Source organism: Alligator sinensis, unplaced genomic scaffold (assembly GCF_000455745.1).
Source record: "Alligator sinensis unplaced genomic scaffold, ASM45574v1 scaffold886_1, whole genome shotgun sequence".
Taxonomy (NCBI): domain Eukaryota; kingdom Metazoa; phylum Chordata; order Crocodylia; family Alligatoridae; genus Alligator; species Alligator sinensis.
In genome coordinates, this window is record NW_005842040.1 from 2,689,737 (window position 1) to 2,706,431 (window position 16,695).

The following is a 16,695-nucleotide window of genomic DNA, read 5'->3' on the forward strand; positions in this document are numbered from 1 at the left end:
GCATGGGTAGCCTGGCCCCTTGACAGGCGCTGTACCCCCTGGTCGACATCTTGTGCCCAGAAGTCCCACCCCCTAGCCTCTGACCTTTGCCACCAGAAGTCCCTCCCCTTGCTCCCGGAAGGACTCCTTTCAGCAAGGGGTTTTGCCATCTCAGAACCAGAAAAATACCAAATTATATTCTAAAAAGTGATCATCTACAACATTCATTAATTTGATTTCAAAAAAAAGATTTTTGTCCTCATTTGCATGTGTTTGTGTAGTGTATGCAGAAGTGACTGCACAATAGCTTAAAATGAAGTCTTATTCTTGTATATTGTGGGGGCTGTGGGTGTGTGGGTAGGTGGGGTGTGGGTGGGTATGGGGGGAGGGTGGCTGGGGTTTGTGTATGGCGGTGCGAGGGGAGATGTAGGTGTATGTGTATGGAGGGGTGTGCATGTGAGACTCGCCCTATAGACTCGCTCTATGAACACACACATTCTCTGCCCTTGTGCCTACACACATACACACCCACCCACCCCCCCTACCAGCACGGTCCCATAGTCCATGGTCCTGGGATGCAGCCAGGAGCCGCAGCCAGGTGGTGCTGGAGCAAGGCTGGGGCAGGAAAGCAGGGACCTGGCTGGGGGTGGGCAGGGCTGGGCTGTAAGCCTGCTGAGGGCTCGCTCTGGGTCCTACTGCCCCTGACTCCAGCCAGCTTTCACAGAGAGCAAATAACTGTTAATTTACTACATTTTTTAGGGGCTCTGTGGGCCGGATAGAATGGCCTGGCGGGCCGGATCTGGCCCACGGGCCATATTTTGTCCGCCCCTGCAATAGACCATAAGCTGAATATGAGCCAACGGTGTGCTCGTAGTTATCTATGGGAAATACTTAAACCGAAAAGATGCTTGGTCCATATTCAGTCCTTCCAATGGTGTGGTTTGGTTTTCCATTTAATCATTAGGAGGAGAGAAGGCATTTCCCCAGATTCCCTAATATGAAAACAACCACATGACTTCATTTTCTGTTTTTCAGACTGGCTAGACCAACCCCTCTCTGTCTGAAATGCAGTTAATTCAGCTTTCAGCCTGAAGCAGATATTCCTGGCAGCCTTTGAAATTACAAGAACATAAAAGCCCTGCTGGGTCAGACCAAACATTTTTCTATCCCAGTGTTCTGCATCTTACAGTGGCAAAAGGAAAAAGCATTTCTGCAGGACCTAGCCAGTTGATCCATCTCCTGTCCTGCTTCCATTACAGCATATAAAAACAAATGAAGCTGCTGTCAGGATCCCCAGTGCATTCCCCTTAGATAAAGCTAAGCCAATGGATTAATTTATAAAGATAGTGCTTTACCTGCTGCCTTTGGCAGTCATGTATTTATTTCTTCAAATCAGTATTTTGCCAAAGAATGAAATTGCCAATGACTGTGGATGATGGAGTTCAGCTTAGAATGTCTCGCGTAGTCTAACCCCGTCCCTTCTCTTGCTGTCTCGTAGGCCAAGGATTTGCCAACGTTCAAAGACAATGACTTCTTGAACGAAGGTCAGAAGCTCCATGTCGGAGAGGAGAGTAAAAAGAACTTCTTGGAAAAGCTAAAGCGGGATGTGGAGGTACAGTTGAATTAGGGCTTGGAGTGTCGCTGTGAGCAGCTTGGAACTGGTGACAGCTCTGTCGTTGTGAGCAACTTGGCAGCTTGGAGCACCCAGTTGGCCAGATGAAGCAGTGGCAACAATTAAAATTGTTTGTTTTTTGGTGCTGTTGCTACAGAGTCAATGGCGGATGGGGGGAGGCAGAAAAGGGCAGAGATCTTTTTTTCTCCCAGCCCAGAGTGCATCAGGAAGCACCTTGGTGCACACAGAGCAATAGGAACACTGCTCTGATCTAGCATGGGAGGCCTGTGGTGTGTCCAATGCATGAACCTGTCTGAGGTTGCAGGCAGATGTAACTTTCCAGCATGTTAAAAGGGAAGAAGGAATTGCCATTTGGGAGGGAGCATCATCTATTACAATAGAAGTGCTATGTATGCCCACTCCTACAGTGTAAAAGGGAACACAACTGGGATAACTCTAAATGAAAAAAGTTAGTTACAGTGTTTTTTGCTGAACTTATGTTGCCATGCTTATGCTATGGGAGCATGCAGATGTTACTGTGCAATGGTTACATCTCATACCAGTATCATTCTATGCTAGTATAAACTTGTTGCATCTGTCTGTACCCTGACAGCATCCAACAGCAGAGGGTCCTTTTGGTTTATGCACTGTTGTCTCATGGGGGTGGGGGGAAGTGAAAACTGGCTGCTTACTGGATCCATGGTGCCAATATTTCAGCAGCTTCAGCTCCTTTGAGTGTGTCATCTTAGAAAGCCCTACAGACTGATTTTTTTCTGTTATTAGTTACCTGGCCTAGATCTATCCCACTGTCCAGGTCTTACCTTGTATGATCCTCTCACAAGTTCATGGCATTTCTATCCCAAAGGGGAAACCTCCTTTTCCCTCTGGATCACCTGGAGGGAGCAAAGGACTGTGCTACATATTGCAGGTACTTTGCCCAATTCCCTGAAGAGGGAAGCAAAAGCATGTCCACCCCATGGGTACCTGAGAGGTTCAGACTGCACAACAGGGGTCTCTATGCCAGTCAGGTAGCCCAGAGCTAAATCAACAGCTTGTTCATATTGCCTTAGTTTCCTGGTCACAGCCTAGCTTGGCACAAGATGTACCAAAAATCATCTTCTCCCCAACACTGAGATGGCAGCCAGCTTGTTCTGTCACTACTGGTATCAGTCTGTGCTCAGGTCAAGTTTGTGTGCAGGAACACATACACACACGTCAAGTTCTTAGAGACAGGATTCCTGAATTCTCCTCCCAGCTCTGTATTGGCTCAGGATGTCCCCTTGGGGTGAGTCACACTTTCTTCCAGAGCCAAGAAGGTCTCAGTCCCTATTCCAGCCACAAGATCATGTGCCTTGGAGCCAGCACTGGTTATCTGCTAAAGTTTAGGTGAGTTTTCCTTGCAGATACCCCTCCCCCAACTGAAATCATTTTATCCTTATTGCTTCCCTCCTCCCAGTTTTTAGCTCAGCTAAAGATCATGGACTACAGCCTGCTGGTAGGTATTCATGATGTTGACCGGGCAGAGCAGGAAGAGATGGAAGTAGAGGATCGAGCTGAGGATGAGGAGTGTGAGAACGATGGCATTGGTGGGAACCCCATTTCTTCCTACGGGACCCCTCCGGACAGCCCAGGAAACCTCCTCAACTACCCACGGTTCTTTGGGCCTGGGGAATTTGACCCTTCTGTTGATGTGTACGCCATGAAAAGCCACGAAAGTGAGTGTCAGAGGGTCCTGGTAGGAAATGGTTATGGGCACAAAGTATATTCTTTGTTTTGGGTGGGCTAAAGGGGAGGTAGGATATCCAGAGAGTGGTCAGGAACCCTCCTTGGGTCTGCTGCTTGTGAGTCGTAAGTGTTGCACTCTGTGAAAATGAGGCTGTAAATGCGGGTGTTGGTGTGCATAGTGTTGATGTGTGGTTCCTATGTTCCACTTCCTAAAACCTCCAACCATTTCCAGCCTCCTGCTCTCCTGCCTTTTGATTACATTAAGGCAGACTCGCTCTACACTTGCTAAGAGAGGCAGCTGTAGGTGGGTGGTGTAATTTGGGGTCTATTAAAGAGGGTGTTTTTGGTTTCTCAGGTGCCCCCAAGAAGGAGGTGTATTTCATGGCCATTATAGACATTCTCACGCCATACGATGCAAAGAAGAAAGCTGCACATGCTGCCAAAACAGTAAAACACGGGGTAAGCTGCTGTCCCCTCCCTACTCCAAGTCACAAGGTGCTGAGTGTCTTCTTGCTTTGTATGTGGCACTGACTTCTTTTACTTAATGACTGTAACCAGTTTTTCAGGGACCTTGAAATACCCCTTTCCATTCCTAAAAGTTCCCATTCCAGGCACCCTTCTTCCCCCTGCAAAATGATATGATTGTTGCTGGGGCCTGTTGTATTGCTTCTGAACTTGCTTTTCCCCAGGATCTGAGTCTCTGTGGTGCTTTTGTCTTCTGAGCTCTGGCTGCTCCCTGAGTCGATCTCCCTCAGTTAAACAGCACAAATAATTCCTGCTAGGTTACAGGACCCAATCATTTAGGAATCTATTAGACAAACCTTCTTCTTCCCCTTTCCTCTGCCCTGCAAAATGACTAGCACTGGCAGGATGGCAAGTGCTTTAAGCCAGTGCTGGGGACTGAAGTCTTGTACCCCCAAGGCAGTTAAAGCATAGCCAACATGCCTTGGGGCTGATCAGCATGCACTCGCCTTTCAAGCACCATAAAAAGCGCAAATGGGCCCAGGAATTCAAGCTAACTTTCTTCTGACCCTTTATCAGCTGGGTGAGCTGTGGTGGTGCCTTGTCATCCTTCCTATATGGGAACTTAACTGACACTTCATTCTCTTACGTAGAAGCCCCACATTTAGACTTAAAATTCACTTTCTTGAGGTCTAGACCCTGAGCTGTCAGGGTGCTGGCAGCTGCTGTCACTTGCAGATTCTGGTGTGTTTTCCTCTGCTGCCTTGCTGTGCTGATGCAGTCACCTCCTCTTAACTCCCCTCTCCCTTTGGGCTAGCCTGCTTTAATGAAGAGCTGTCTGCAGCTATAATAGTGCTTTTAGAGCTTTCCCAACTATTGGACCCCTGTGCCTAAATCTGTCATTTTGTGTGTTGTAGGCTGGGGCAGAGATTTCTACAGTGAACCCAGAACAGTACTCTAAACGCTTCAATGAATTTATGTCCAATATCCTGACATAGTCATCTTCAACCTTCAGCGAGACGGAAAGAGAAGAGGGCTACTCCTAAAAACAGAGAATGCAGCCTGTGACACTAAAACAGACACTGTAGCAGCATGTGGGGGGTGTGTGCGCCTGTGCGTGTGAGACCGTGTATGATTTAAAAAGAAACGAATTTTAGGTTCATTCTTCAATAATCCACTTGACCCAAGTGGAAAAGCATTTTTTTCATTGTTACAAATGTGCCCAGACATAGACTTGAGGGCTTAAAAAAGTATCATTGCTTCAGCACTGCTATGTATAAACAAGACTTTCTCCTCTCTGATCAAGAGAAGCCAGTTGGGGTACCATCCTTGGCGCTATTTATATGAAGTCAAACATTAGCTTGAGTTAAATCCAAAGTGACACAATACCTAATTCCACAAACTGCTATTTTTTTATTGGACTGCCTTTAACAGAAAGCTGTACAAAACCCTTTTACTTCTCTCTCTCAGTAGGAATTGGAAAGAAAATAGTTCACTATGTCAAGGATGAAACTGTTACTCTGAGCTGCTGAACTTTTAACTAGGTAAAATCAGACTAGGACATTTTTAATTTAAAAAAGGAAATTTTTACCTGCACTTGATTTTTACAAGAAAAATGAGGGAAACAAACATCTGCCAAAGAAGATCACTCAAAAGGCATAAATTGTAAAACCTAAAAAGCAGTATGAAACATATATAGTCCTTAAATAATTTAATTTCTGGGGCTTTCCAGAACCATCATGCTGTGGTATGGTAACTGTGAAGATTCCACAAAAGTTAAAAAATAAAAAATATCATGCTAACTTATTGGTAGGTTTGGGACAACACTTGACTGTTTAGAATGCCCCCACCTTTCTCTGTCACAATCATGTATTTGCCCTAACTTTTAAAAATAGTTGACAGTTGTTCTGCCAATGTTAATCTAGCTAACGTTCATTCAGTTTTCCTAACTCATATGATCCTGCAATAGGTACTTAAGTTTGCTTCCTGAGAGAGGTTTTAACAAGAAAAATAGTCCATGCAATTTGCATCTGAAGAAAGCTTAAATCACTGTCAGTTCGGAGTGTTGTTAGCAGTGACTGTGTATCAGATTGAATGCATGTCTGGTTCCACTGCACAAGAGGAAACTGAACTTGAGCTGTAGACATTTTTTCTGCTTCACTCCAGGCTCATAACAGTCTGGTAGAGCAATAGTTTGATGGACATTTATGTCTGAATACTTGCTCCAGATTATTTTTTTCAACTAAGGAATTTGAACAGACTTGCGTGATTGAATTCTGTCCTGTTTTGTCTCTTGATTAATTGCTTGTAATATTTTTCACATCCACACGTGTCAAACTTACCATCAGTTTAATTAGGTCTGCTCCCGAACAGATGTCTCTCTCTTGAAAGCTTTTTTTGTTTTTAAGCAGGATTTAGCAGGGGGGGTTGTTTTTTGGGGTTTTTTTTTTTAAACAAACCTCTTGCAGTTGACACACCTTGCTTATCTGCCTTGAAACTGTTTTCACATATGCCTTTGTTTCAGGAATAAGCTGTTAGAATGTATGTGTCCTGTGCTGTAATGTGTGCTACAGTTTGCTGTGTGGATTTGATCCTTTTGAGAGAGAACTGGTGCTCATCATAATCCTGGTAATTAACTAGACTAATGTTAGCCTTGGTTGGATTCTGAATGCAGGATATCTTTAATTTTTTCCCTTTATGTTCCTGCCCTAAACAGCACAGCTTTCAGCATAGGGGAATGAAGGGGGAATAGGTCAAGACTCAGAACTCAGTTTATGAGAGTCCAATGTAAATACTGTTTAAAGAAATATGAAATGAATACAGTTGGTTGTAATGGGATATGGATCTTTTTGTCCACTTTTGGGTCATTCTCTTTGAAGGACAAATTTCTTATGCCATTGTAATCCACTGTCTCTTCTCTGTAAATTTGGGGTGCTTAACATGCCATCGTTTGAGAGCCTAGCAAGAATCTTACACATCCTAGGGTGTCTAGCTAACACAAACCAAATGCAGATGGGAGAAAAACTGTAAAAATGGGGGAGGGTGGAGAGCTGAAAATATCCTTAGTTTAGAGGGGACTGTCAGTTACTTTCCTCTAAAACAATAAGCACTTATGGCTACTGTGAAATAGGAATTAAATACCCATTACTTTTTATTCTTGACAGTTTTAAAAATTCCTGAATCTGCAACTTTGGCCTGGTAAGTTTGCCACTCTCATTTTGGGAAATTAGGTTGTACTTTGTAGTGTGCTAGATGTAGATGTGCATTTTTTTTAATGATGGCAAATAAGGAAGTGTACTGAAGACATCTTGCCATGAGATGTTTTAAACGGGCAGCCCAAGGACAGTAGGGATAAAGCTTGCCTAGCTAGGGGCAACTATAAAACAAACAAACAAAACCCAAATAACCCTTGAACTTTAAATAGGGACATAATCAAAAGACAACTAGTTCCTGCAGCAACTGTTACAAAACAGGTGACATGAAGGATTTGAGGGCTCTGTTGTTTTACATTCCCACTGCAGATGGGGAGAAGACTTCTTAGACTCCAGTCAGTGGTCTCAGTGCCTCATGGTATAAAAGCCCTGCAACTTTCTATTTACTTTAGCACTTGCCCCATTTTGCCATTTTTGTCATGTTGCCATACAGTGTGTATTAAACTAATTAAATGCAATTGTCTCATTTAAAGATGTATTACCCAGGCATGTAACTTTGTTTAACATTCGCATTTTGTATATTGTTTACATTTTGAGAGGTAGCATTATGTTAAAATGCTAATTTTGTTTCTAGACAGTATTTTTGTTACTATAAGAGGTGAAGCTGCAAATATTTGATTTGTTTCTAAAAGGGACTTTTGCTTTTTTTTAAATTTTTTGTTTTAATCTTGTTTTTGGTCACCTTTTACTTTGAAATATTTAAAAAACCCCCCCCCATTAATCTTTTTTTTTCTTTCCTTTTTTTTTATACAACTGCCTGTGATAGTCTGTCTTTTTTTTTTTCCTATGACTTTTTGTCCTAGCTTGCTTAATGTAGATGGTTTCTGTCTATAGCATGTACCCTGCAGAACACTTTACACTGAAGTGCATTGCAATTGGAAACCATGACTCAGGCTGGAAAAAGGTGTAGTAGGGTAGGCCTGCAATATAAACTGTAACAGCCAATTGTCTAGATCCCTGCAAAACTGCAGGAAAATTAAGTAAGTGGCTACATTGTTTTGTTTTTTCTGGAGAATGCTGTGCAATGTTAGGTCAATTAGGTTTAAAAGTAGTGTGGAGCCCAAACAGAAGGCAGGGGGCAGTATGTTAGAAGGGATATCTTTTAGGAAATACATTCCTGACTGCTTAGGGTGCCTGTCATTATCTTGACATAGGCCTAGTAAATATCAAGGAGAGGTAAAAACTTAAAGATTAGAAACACCTCCCCCTACATCAAAATAACTGATGTGGGTATGAGGAAGAAAAAGGATGCTGATAGTACAGACCAGAAGTTCTATCCCCTTTTGAGAGTTGTACCACTTATAAGATGGCCTGTCATACCAGCTCAATAAGAACCACTTAAGAGGATGCTAAAGACCTCTTCCCCCTTCCTTCTGCACTTTTCCCTCTCCCCAATATATAGTAACCACTTGCTCTGTATACACCATAATTTAATCATCATTACCAGCCAGCCTCCAGGTGGTTTTTGTGCATAGGTTGTCTTTGGTGTTGCAGGATGCATGCAAGAGTGGCAGTAGGGAGGTTATGGAATTCACTTTTCAAGCTAGGTGCAGTTTTTTTAATGGATCCATTTCTTCCCTCCTCCCCTGAGGTCAACCTTTTCTACCTGTCACTTAATCCAGTGCCTCTGACTATGGTTTTGATTGAAATGGCTTTTAATTGTAAACCTCCCCCGCACAAAGCATTTTCTGGGCTCCTGATAGGGAGTATGGCTATCTTTAATAAACTGGGATTGACCAATCCCAGAGAGGTCAAAACCGCCTTGGAATTTTCAGCTACAATAGTAGATGGAGCCAAGGACATCACTATGAAAATATTCAAGAACTTGCCCTTTGTTTAAAGGAGAGCGGGGTTGCATGCAACTGTATGAAAAACAATCCCTTTGGATACCGATTTTACAGCATAACTAAGGGCCTGCTCTTCCACTTCCAGGAAATCTAACTTCAGCTTTCATTTTTACTGACAGTAAAAATACTAAGTGTTTTGGTACGGGCATGTCCAGTTTGCCTATCTGGCAGAAGAACTAGTGCTTTGCCTTCCAGGTGGCTATTGCAGCTGCCTTCAACTTGGGACCAGTGTTTTAACCACAGAAACTAGAGGCATATCATGGGATTAAATTGTATTGTGACCTAATTGTGGAGAAAGTGGTGGATTGTCTTCTGGCTTCAACAGATTAATAGTCCTGTATTTACTATGGTCTCTACAGATGCCCCACTTACAGCTGCAGAGAGGTTGGAGTGTTAACCTTTGTATGGTATAAACACAAAATGTTTCAGGGGTCAGTGTGTGTGCTGAAACTTTTGTTTGCAACATTATGTAACTAATAATTCCAAACCCACTGTAATTGTAACAGTTGTTTGAGAACAAAGTTGCAGTCCCCTCCCCTCCTGCTTTTTAATGCACCATTTCAAACTTGCCTGGCAGTTGCTGTCATTTTGAAGAACCTGTTGTCCAGTGTCCACCATACTAGCCACTACTGATTTTTCCTTGCCTTGTGAATTCTTGTGTAATAGCAACATTAATGCTAGGGGAAACAGACTTTGGTCATCCATCATTTTTAGTGGTTTACATTTTTAACCACTTGGCACGTATGCTGTTCTTTGTTTAGATGCGTGATAAATGCAGTTTGATTGGGCTATGTCAAATTGGACGGTTATACCTACAGGTCACAGAGATGGGCAAGACTGATCAGTGCAACTGAAAACAAATGTGAATAAATTTAATTTAATCTAAAACTAAAATGATGAGGCATTCTAGATTTTCACTGCTGTTTCAGTTCTTTTGGGGGGAGGGGCTGTTTGTTTTTTTTAAAATAGGAATTAAGTCCTCTGTGCTTGTCTGTTTGCTAGGAGCAGTTTGAGACACTGTTACTGTTTTGAAATGCATGCATGTTACAAGATGAATCTCCGACCAAGAAAAAAAATAAAAATGAAAACTTTGTGTACATCTGTTCCTCATTGTCTTATTTCAAGTGAGCTCTGATCGCCCTTAGCAAGTCACAGCCCAACTGTATAAAATTCCCTTTTATCTTCTCTTACTATTCTTGGAATTGTATTACCCACAACTGGAAAAATAAGTAATGTTGCTGTTGCTCTGAATAGGTTATAAGTATTTGTTGTGAAGTACCTCCATTTACATGGGCTAATTAGAACACTAGGGTTTGGTTTGGTTTTTCCAATCTGGACCACATATGTTGGACAAGCCACCTGGAACTAGAACTACCAGAACTACCATAAACAGCTCAAGCCCTAGCACTACGCCTAACTTACCCAGTATCAAAAGGAGATGCTATGAGTTCTCCAGCATGTATTTGATAAACATCCTTCTTCACTTTTCTCTTTGCAACACCCAATGCCATCTGTTTTATAATTACTTTGAAATGATTAAAAAAAATAAGCAAATGTACTCTTTAAAGCTATGAGTGAGAGGAGTACTTAAATGCTGATACATACATTCAAGAAAAGCAGAGCCATCTCCAACAGTGAAGAAACTTTATTTAAAAAAATCCAAACAGATTTGACATGTGAAATAAGAACAAACCCCATCTTAAGTTAGTCCATGCGAGCCTTCAGTGTTCTTGTAGTGATCTTATCTTTTTCACTGCAGAGAGAGAGAAAAGACTGACTCTAAATGACCGTTCTAGTGAAGTTGCCAACAATCAGTATAAATATTATATTTACCCAAATCCAAGACGAACCTGAATTTAAAATGAACCCCCCCCCCAATAATTAAAATTTCCATATGTAGAATCTATAAACTTGTTATAATTTTCCATATGTAGACTAATTATTGGAGGGTCATCTTAAATTCATCCCCACCACTACTACTGCATTAGGGAAAGCAGTGGTAGGAGAGCAGGAGGTAGGGAAGGGAGCCCCACAAGTAGCTTGCCCCTTACTGCCTGCTCCTCTGCAGCCTCAGGCTCTTCTCGCTTCCCACGTCTGCAGCTTCCAATTCCACCTGTCTCCCCTTCCACCTCTTACCCTTGCTCTGCTGAGAGTGAGAGCAGCCTGTGGCATGGAGCACAGCCCCAGCCCAGCCCTGTAGCAGCAGCATAGAGGCAGCACCACTGCTACAGGGCCAGGCTTTGTGCCCCAGGCTGCAGCAGCCATGAAGCAAGGATAAAGCACAGGAAGAAGATAGGTGTAGGGGCAGGGGCCTGAGGCTGCAGGAGGGTGAGGGAGAGGCAGCAAGCGCCACAGCACCTGCCTGCCTCCCCCACCATTAATTCTTTATTCCAAGACGAGGGGCTATTTTCCCCCACTCATGTTAAAATGGGGGGGGGCCCACAGGACACGACAGCAACACTTCATCTTGGAATCAAGTAAATAGCAGCTGCAGCTTTATATTTAGGCCTAATCTGACAGCTATGCCAAAAAATCCAAACAAGCCTCAAATACTTTGCTTCTTCCTCCTCTTCAACCTGCTGACAAAATGAGGACAAGCCACCTCTCTTACTACAGCCTGACCAGAGGTTGGTCATTCGGAACAACTCACTAAAGAAAACTGTTGGATCTTGCTCCTGGCACAATGGATGGGGATACTGCTCAGAAATCAACAATGAGACAAGTGAAAGACTGGCTGATCCAAATAGTCTTCTAAATAAAACTAGAAAGTTGCTCTTGATGGGCAGTAACAGCATATGATTTCTGTCTTAAGCAGAAAGCCATGGGTGGATCTAGAATTTTGAAAATGGGGTGTCGATGGCACAGTGCATCATCATTATATACATCACAGCGCACATGTTTCTCCAGGTAAAAAGGAACTAAAAGCTTTTTAATATGCTAGGGGCCTACAGTTGTATGTTCATTTGACAATCAAAGCAAAAACAAATAGAACTTTATTGGAATGTGCAATTAGCTTGCATCATATAATATATTATGTATGAAAAACAACACACTAGGCAAAAAATAACCAAAAAGGTTGTATCTTTAGTCCTGTTGTCATTAGAATTAAATGTACATCTCTTTCAGATTCATAAAACACAATCTAGCTTTCTTGAGCACCTTGATAATGCATCACTGAAAGTTATTTCCACACCTGCACTGCTGTTCACTTGAGTTAATGTTTTTAACTAGAGTTAAAAACAGACTGCAGGACTGTGAAACAAGTGCCATGTTAAAAGGAGCAGATAAGACAGTAGAGTTGCTGAAGAAAGAATAGCTGGATTAGTGGATCATCATCAAAACCATTAACAAAAGGAGAGAAAGTCATTAACACCTGTGGATTGAGGAGTTTGTAATTTACTTGATTCCTTCTAATGAGCCATGAAGTCTATAGGACTTCTTTGCTGCTGTCTGACTAGAAACTGCCAGGCAGTTGGTTTTAAAGTTTAGGTGGAGCTGGAATCAAAGTGGGGGGAAGGGGGGCAGGAATGAGAAAAAAAAAAACTTCCTTCTCTTTACACAATACTGCATTCATAGGGTGAATGCCTTAAAAAAAAATCCATCTAACAATGGCTATGCTGAATTTAATTTACTATCAGTAGTGCAGGACCAGCAAAAAAAAGGAACAGGAAGGAAATTAAGAAAAGTCTAGCATAGGCAAGATCTGGCTAAAGAATAAGATTGAGAGCCCAGAGCAGTTAGGCCTTATGACAAATCCTTGAAAGACTTCTTAGAGCTTGGTGTTTAATTCCAGGGGAAGAGACCACTGGAACAGTACTTACATTATATGCACTACCACACCCATTCCAGACACAGCATCTCTGTCTACTGCATTCAACATAGCCTGGGAGATGGTTTCAAAGAGATGATCTGGTTCCTGGAGGAAGAGGTACAGGAAAGCCTTTTAGCAGGATGTCACAGGATTAACACCAAGATTTTTTGGATGAGGCCAAAGTCCAACCCCTAGAAGTTGTAGGCCACTTTGCTGTAATTATCCTTCTAGTCAGAAGGAGGGATTAACCCAAACCAGTATTTAGCAAATTTTCACCAAAAATTGAAGGCTTAAAGCTCTGTCCAACACTAATCATTCAAATTTCTTAGTCTTCACATTAACAAGCGGTTTAGTCCATGAACTGATTGGTTGTTTAGCCCTTAGGCAAGCCTTGCCAAACTATCCCCACCTCTCTCCACTCACCATATCAGGTTCCCAGAGGGACTCGCACATGCCATACATCTGCTCTGAGCAGGTGCCACTGACCACAAAGTCATCAGTTATCATGGGACAGCCAATCAGGTCTAGAGAGCAGATGAAAGGTTCATAAGTTATGGGGTCCAGTCCAGCAATGACTGGCTCTGTGTAATAAGGCCCAAACCTGTGAAGAGCAAGTTAGAACAGTTTCAGTACTTCAGTCCTTAAAAGCAACAGCAGATTTCTAACTAACTATTTAAGTGAAATCTGTATTTCCTCTCTGGAGCTAGTGGGGGGCTTTCCAGATAGTCTGAAATGCTTTGCTACTGTTTACATACTTCCCTAAGTGAAGAAAAATCAGCTGTACCCCTCCAGTGAAGTAGTTTAATACAGACAAGCTAAAATAAGTGTACTCCGTCACCAGATTCTACTATTTAGACAAATCGTTACTTTTATAAAAATAAATGCTTTTGAGCTGTCAAATATAATAAAGGGTCACTGAATTTTAAGAACTGCTGCCCTTGCATCTAGAACCTATAGAAACCTCCAAACAGTTGCCCTTCAGATCCCACTGACCCCCTCCAAATATTTTTTGGCAAAAGAAATGGACATCTGGTACTGAACATTTTGTGTCTTAAGACTTTAGAGGTGGACTGATCTGGAATGAAGAACTCAAGCTCTCATGAGGACTTTAATTAAACTTGGTACTCAAATTGTCCAAAGCTAACCCAGCTTTTAAATCTGCTTGTGTTCTACAGAAAAACAAGCAGCATTATTGCTTTGCTTTATGACAGACACCACCTGTTCAGTAACTGTTACTTAATGTGCAGTGGACTTAGTTTCAATTAGAATATCGATACAGTGAAGGTTTCCTTAAGCATTGGACTGAAAATGAACACACTGCCAAGCATTGAAAATTTCAATTTCAAACTCCCATGTCAGCACCAACTATGCTTTCAGCTCTTGCCAGCTTCAAACTTGCACGCGTGCTTCAGTGACCACCTAGCTCAAGTCCTGTGCAGAATAGCAATAGAACAGTTAGGTCTCTGTTAAGAAAGTTCACTCACTGAAAAGTAGTGCAGCTGCATATAGCTTAATACATATGCAGACAGGCTTTATCCATTACTTGTTTCTGCCTATGCTTGCAAATAAACAGTCTTCATCATTCATTTAGCTAAACGTCCGTGAGTCCTGTTGACTATAGTAAAAAAGTTAGTCCTCAGTGAAGGGCTTGCTTTCCTCTTCACTTCTCTAAATTTTCATTGAACTCCGTTAGCCATCTCCTGGTTCCACTGATACTGTAACTGAACTATTCAACTGTTTGCTGTTTACCGTCTCTCGTAGAGCAGATTGGACACCATGCTCATGAAAGTCTGTGGTTTGATCTGCCTGCCTTCCTTCAGTTCATAGAGATTCAGCCTGAACTTCAGCCTCTGGGCACTGCAAGAAGAGATGAGAGTTCATGTTAAATTGCACCTATTCAAGACATCTTCCACCCACCCAAGGGTTAAGCTTTGCTACTAAAAACTAACATCTGACGGACACATGAAGCAGACCAGTGGATTTAGAATGCACGCACATTTACATTTCAGACTGTTACATCTGGGTCTCACTTGTCCTGTGATCCTTAAGAAATCAGATACAGCTTTATTTTTTAGAATACGACTGATTTTCTTTATTAAAAAAACCAAAAAGACCCAGGATACAATATGCCACAAAAATGCAGCTTTTTTTGTTGCTGTGGAGAGCAAATGTGCTTTGAAGCACATTTGGTGGCTATCCCCAAGAGGCCTGATAGGAGTTGGACACAGAGAAAGGGAATATTGGTATTTACCTGAACCCCCAACTAACAAACACAGATAGCTTTAAGACTCATTGTACCACAATACTGAAAGTAAACTCACTTCTGGTATGTAGGTTGGGAAGATTTTTTTTTTTTTTTAAACTTACACAGTCTGCACGTCTGTGGCAAGCCCAGCCAGTCCAATGTACAGTCTGTCTCCCATAGGGAAAATCTTCTGGAAGTCTGTGGTCACCATCTGAGCCTGAATTCCAAACCGTCTGTCTGCCGCAATGGCCACGCAGTTCTTCCCCTTCATGGCCATGACGGCCCCGCCATTATATGACATAATCGACTGTTAAAAGAAAAAGCCAATGGGGCAATTTTACAGCCTTGCTGGAATCCTATACAGTGCGCTGAATTAAATCAGTTATAAGGACTCTCTCATAGTATCAACTAGACCCATGTGGCTTGGCTGAGGCACCCACATCTGGATAACAAAGCTGGAAGGGCCCCTGCCCCCCACATCAGTCAAGTGTTATATTGCCCTGCATTTGCTTAGCACAAGCTGAATACAACAAAGCTAACTTTCAACTACCTGGTCTAGTTCACCTTACAAACACCTGCAGGCTCCCCCAGGGCAAGCCAAACTATTATGTGGTTTCCCCTCAGTATTAAGGTAAAAAAGTCCTGAATAGCTCATTTTCTTTAGCAAATGCTACTTATGCTGCCTCTAAATAATTAATCCCCTCTTTTAAGTCATTTTCCCTCCAGTGCATAAAGGCATCTTATTACAGAATTAGGTTCCCTGATTCTTAATCCTTATTTTCCACTATAATAAGGCCTACTCTAGTGTTGTTACCTGATCATCTCAGGCACAGATTGTGTGTTTTGTGTGTGTGTAAATAAGATCTTCTTGGCTGCATCCAGATGAGCGCGGACGTTTGTTTCCCCAGGGAAGCAGCAGCAGCACACACAGGTTACCCCAGGTGGGGTAGGGGAGGCTGAGGACAGCAACTGTGCTGGTCCTAGCAGCATTACTGGGGTCCTGGGGCTGCAGCAGGAAACCTGGCCAGCAGCTGGAATGTGGCTCCAGCGGACCAGGCTCTGGTTTTGGGGGGCTGCCACATGCACTGCCCCGCTTTTTTTAGGCATGGGCTTTTTTAACCCTGGGATCTCCCAGGATCAAAAAAAACAACCGCCATGCTGCAAGGTAGCAGCGTGGGAAACCCCTGCATGTGTGTGTGGTAATGCCACATACAGCACATCCGCTGTGCTTGTCTGGAAGTGGCTCTTGAGTCTGGATCCTTTGATACAAAGTTTTTCTTTTCCAAAACCCCACCCCTCCCTTGATTCAGGATATCAAATAACCCCCAGAACAAAGTTTTTGGAAGTTTTTAGTCTAAAAGGCTAAGTTTTATGCAGAGGCTCGCTCTTCTTGAAACGCTTCTGACCATGGTCATTCTGCCATTGCTTGTCCAACACCAGCGATCCTCCACCAGGGCACCATCATCCTATGACCACACGATATCCACCCTGGCAGGTGTGCCAACAGGGACACACAACCCATAAGATAAACCCAGAAATATTAAATGGGAAACCGCCTCGTCAAAAGCAGGCTGACCCGCTGCAGGCTTTCTGAGCTCTTTGCAACAAGAGAACCATGGGCTTGTTTTTCCAATGTCATAAACGGAGTGAAAGCCAAGAACTGCCACTTCCCAAGGGGCGGGGGGACGGCGACCTGAGGCAAAGAAGGGCGAGAACCGCTGCTCGACGCACCACCCCGGCACCCCCCGCGCTGCTCCCTTCCCTACCCCCGCCTGCGGCTTGGGGAGGGGAGGGGAGGGGAG

At 43.0% G+C, this 16,695-nt stretch overlaps 2 protein-coding genes across 2 annotated transcripts in view; one reads left to right on the forward strand and one right to left on the reverse strand.

Moving 5' to 3' along the window:
• Positions 1 to 9,934, forward strand: part of PIP4K2B (phosphatidylinositol-5-phosphate 4-kinase type 2 beta) — a 37,866-nt gene extending 27,932 nt beyond the window's left edge. The window contains exons 7-10 of the mRNA XM_006022600.3: positions 1,478 to 1,591; positions 3,048 to 3,306; positions 3,672 to 3,775; positions 4,696 to 9,934. Of these exons, the coding sequence (XP_006022662.2) occupies positions 1,478 to 1,591; positions 3,048 to 3,306; positions 3,672 to 3,775; positions 4,696 to 4,776 (558 nt within the window). The 3' untranslated portion in view covers positions 4,777 to 9,934. The remainder of the gene's footprint in view (positions 1 to 1,477; positions 1,592 to 3,047; positions 3,307 to 3,671; positions 3,776 to 4,695) is intronic.
• A 532-nt stretch (positions 9,935 to 10,466) lies between these two features.
• Positions 10,467 to 16,695, reverse strand: part of PSMB3 (proteasome subunit beta 3) — a 6,716-nt gene continuing 487 nt past the window's right edge. Inside the window, exons 2-6 of the mRNA XM_006022570.3 lie at positions 15,016 to 15,200; positions 14,398 to 14,505; positions 13,072 to 13,249; positions 12,659 to 12,753; positions 10,467 to 10,590 (exon numbers count right to left, since the gene is read on the reverse strand). Coding sequence (XP_006022632.1) covers positions 10,542 to 10,590; positions 12,659 to 12,753; positions 13,072 to 13,249; positions 14,398 to 14,505; positions 15,016 to 15,200 — 615 coding nt within the window. The 3' untranslated portion in view covers positions 10,467 to 10,541. The remainder of the gene's footprint in view (positions 10,591 to 12,658; positions 12,754 to 13,071; positions 13,250 to 14,397; positions 14,506 to 15,015; positions 15,201 to 16,695) is intronic.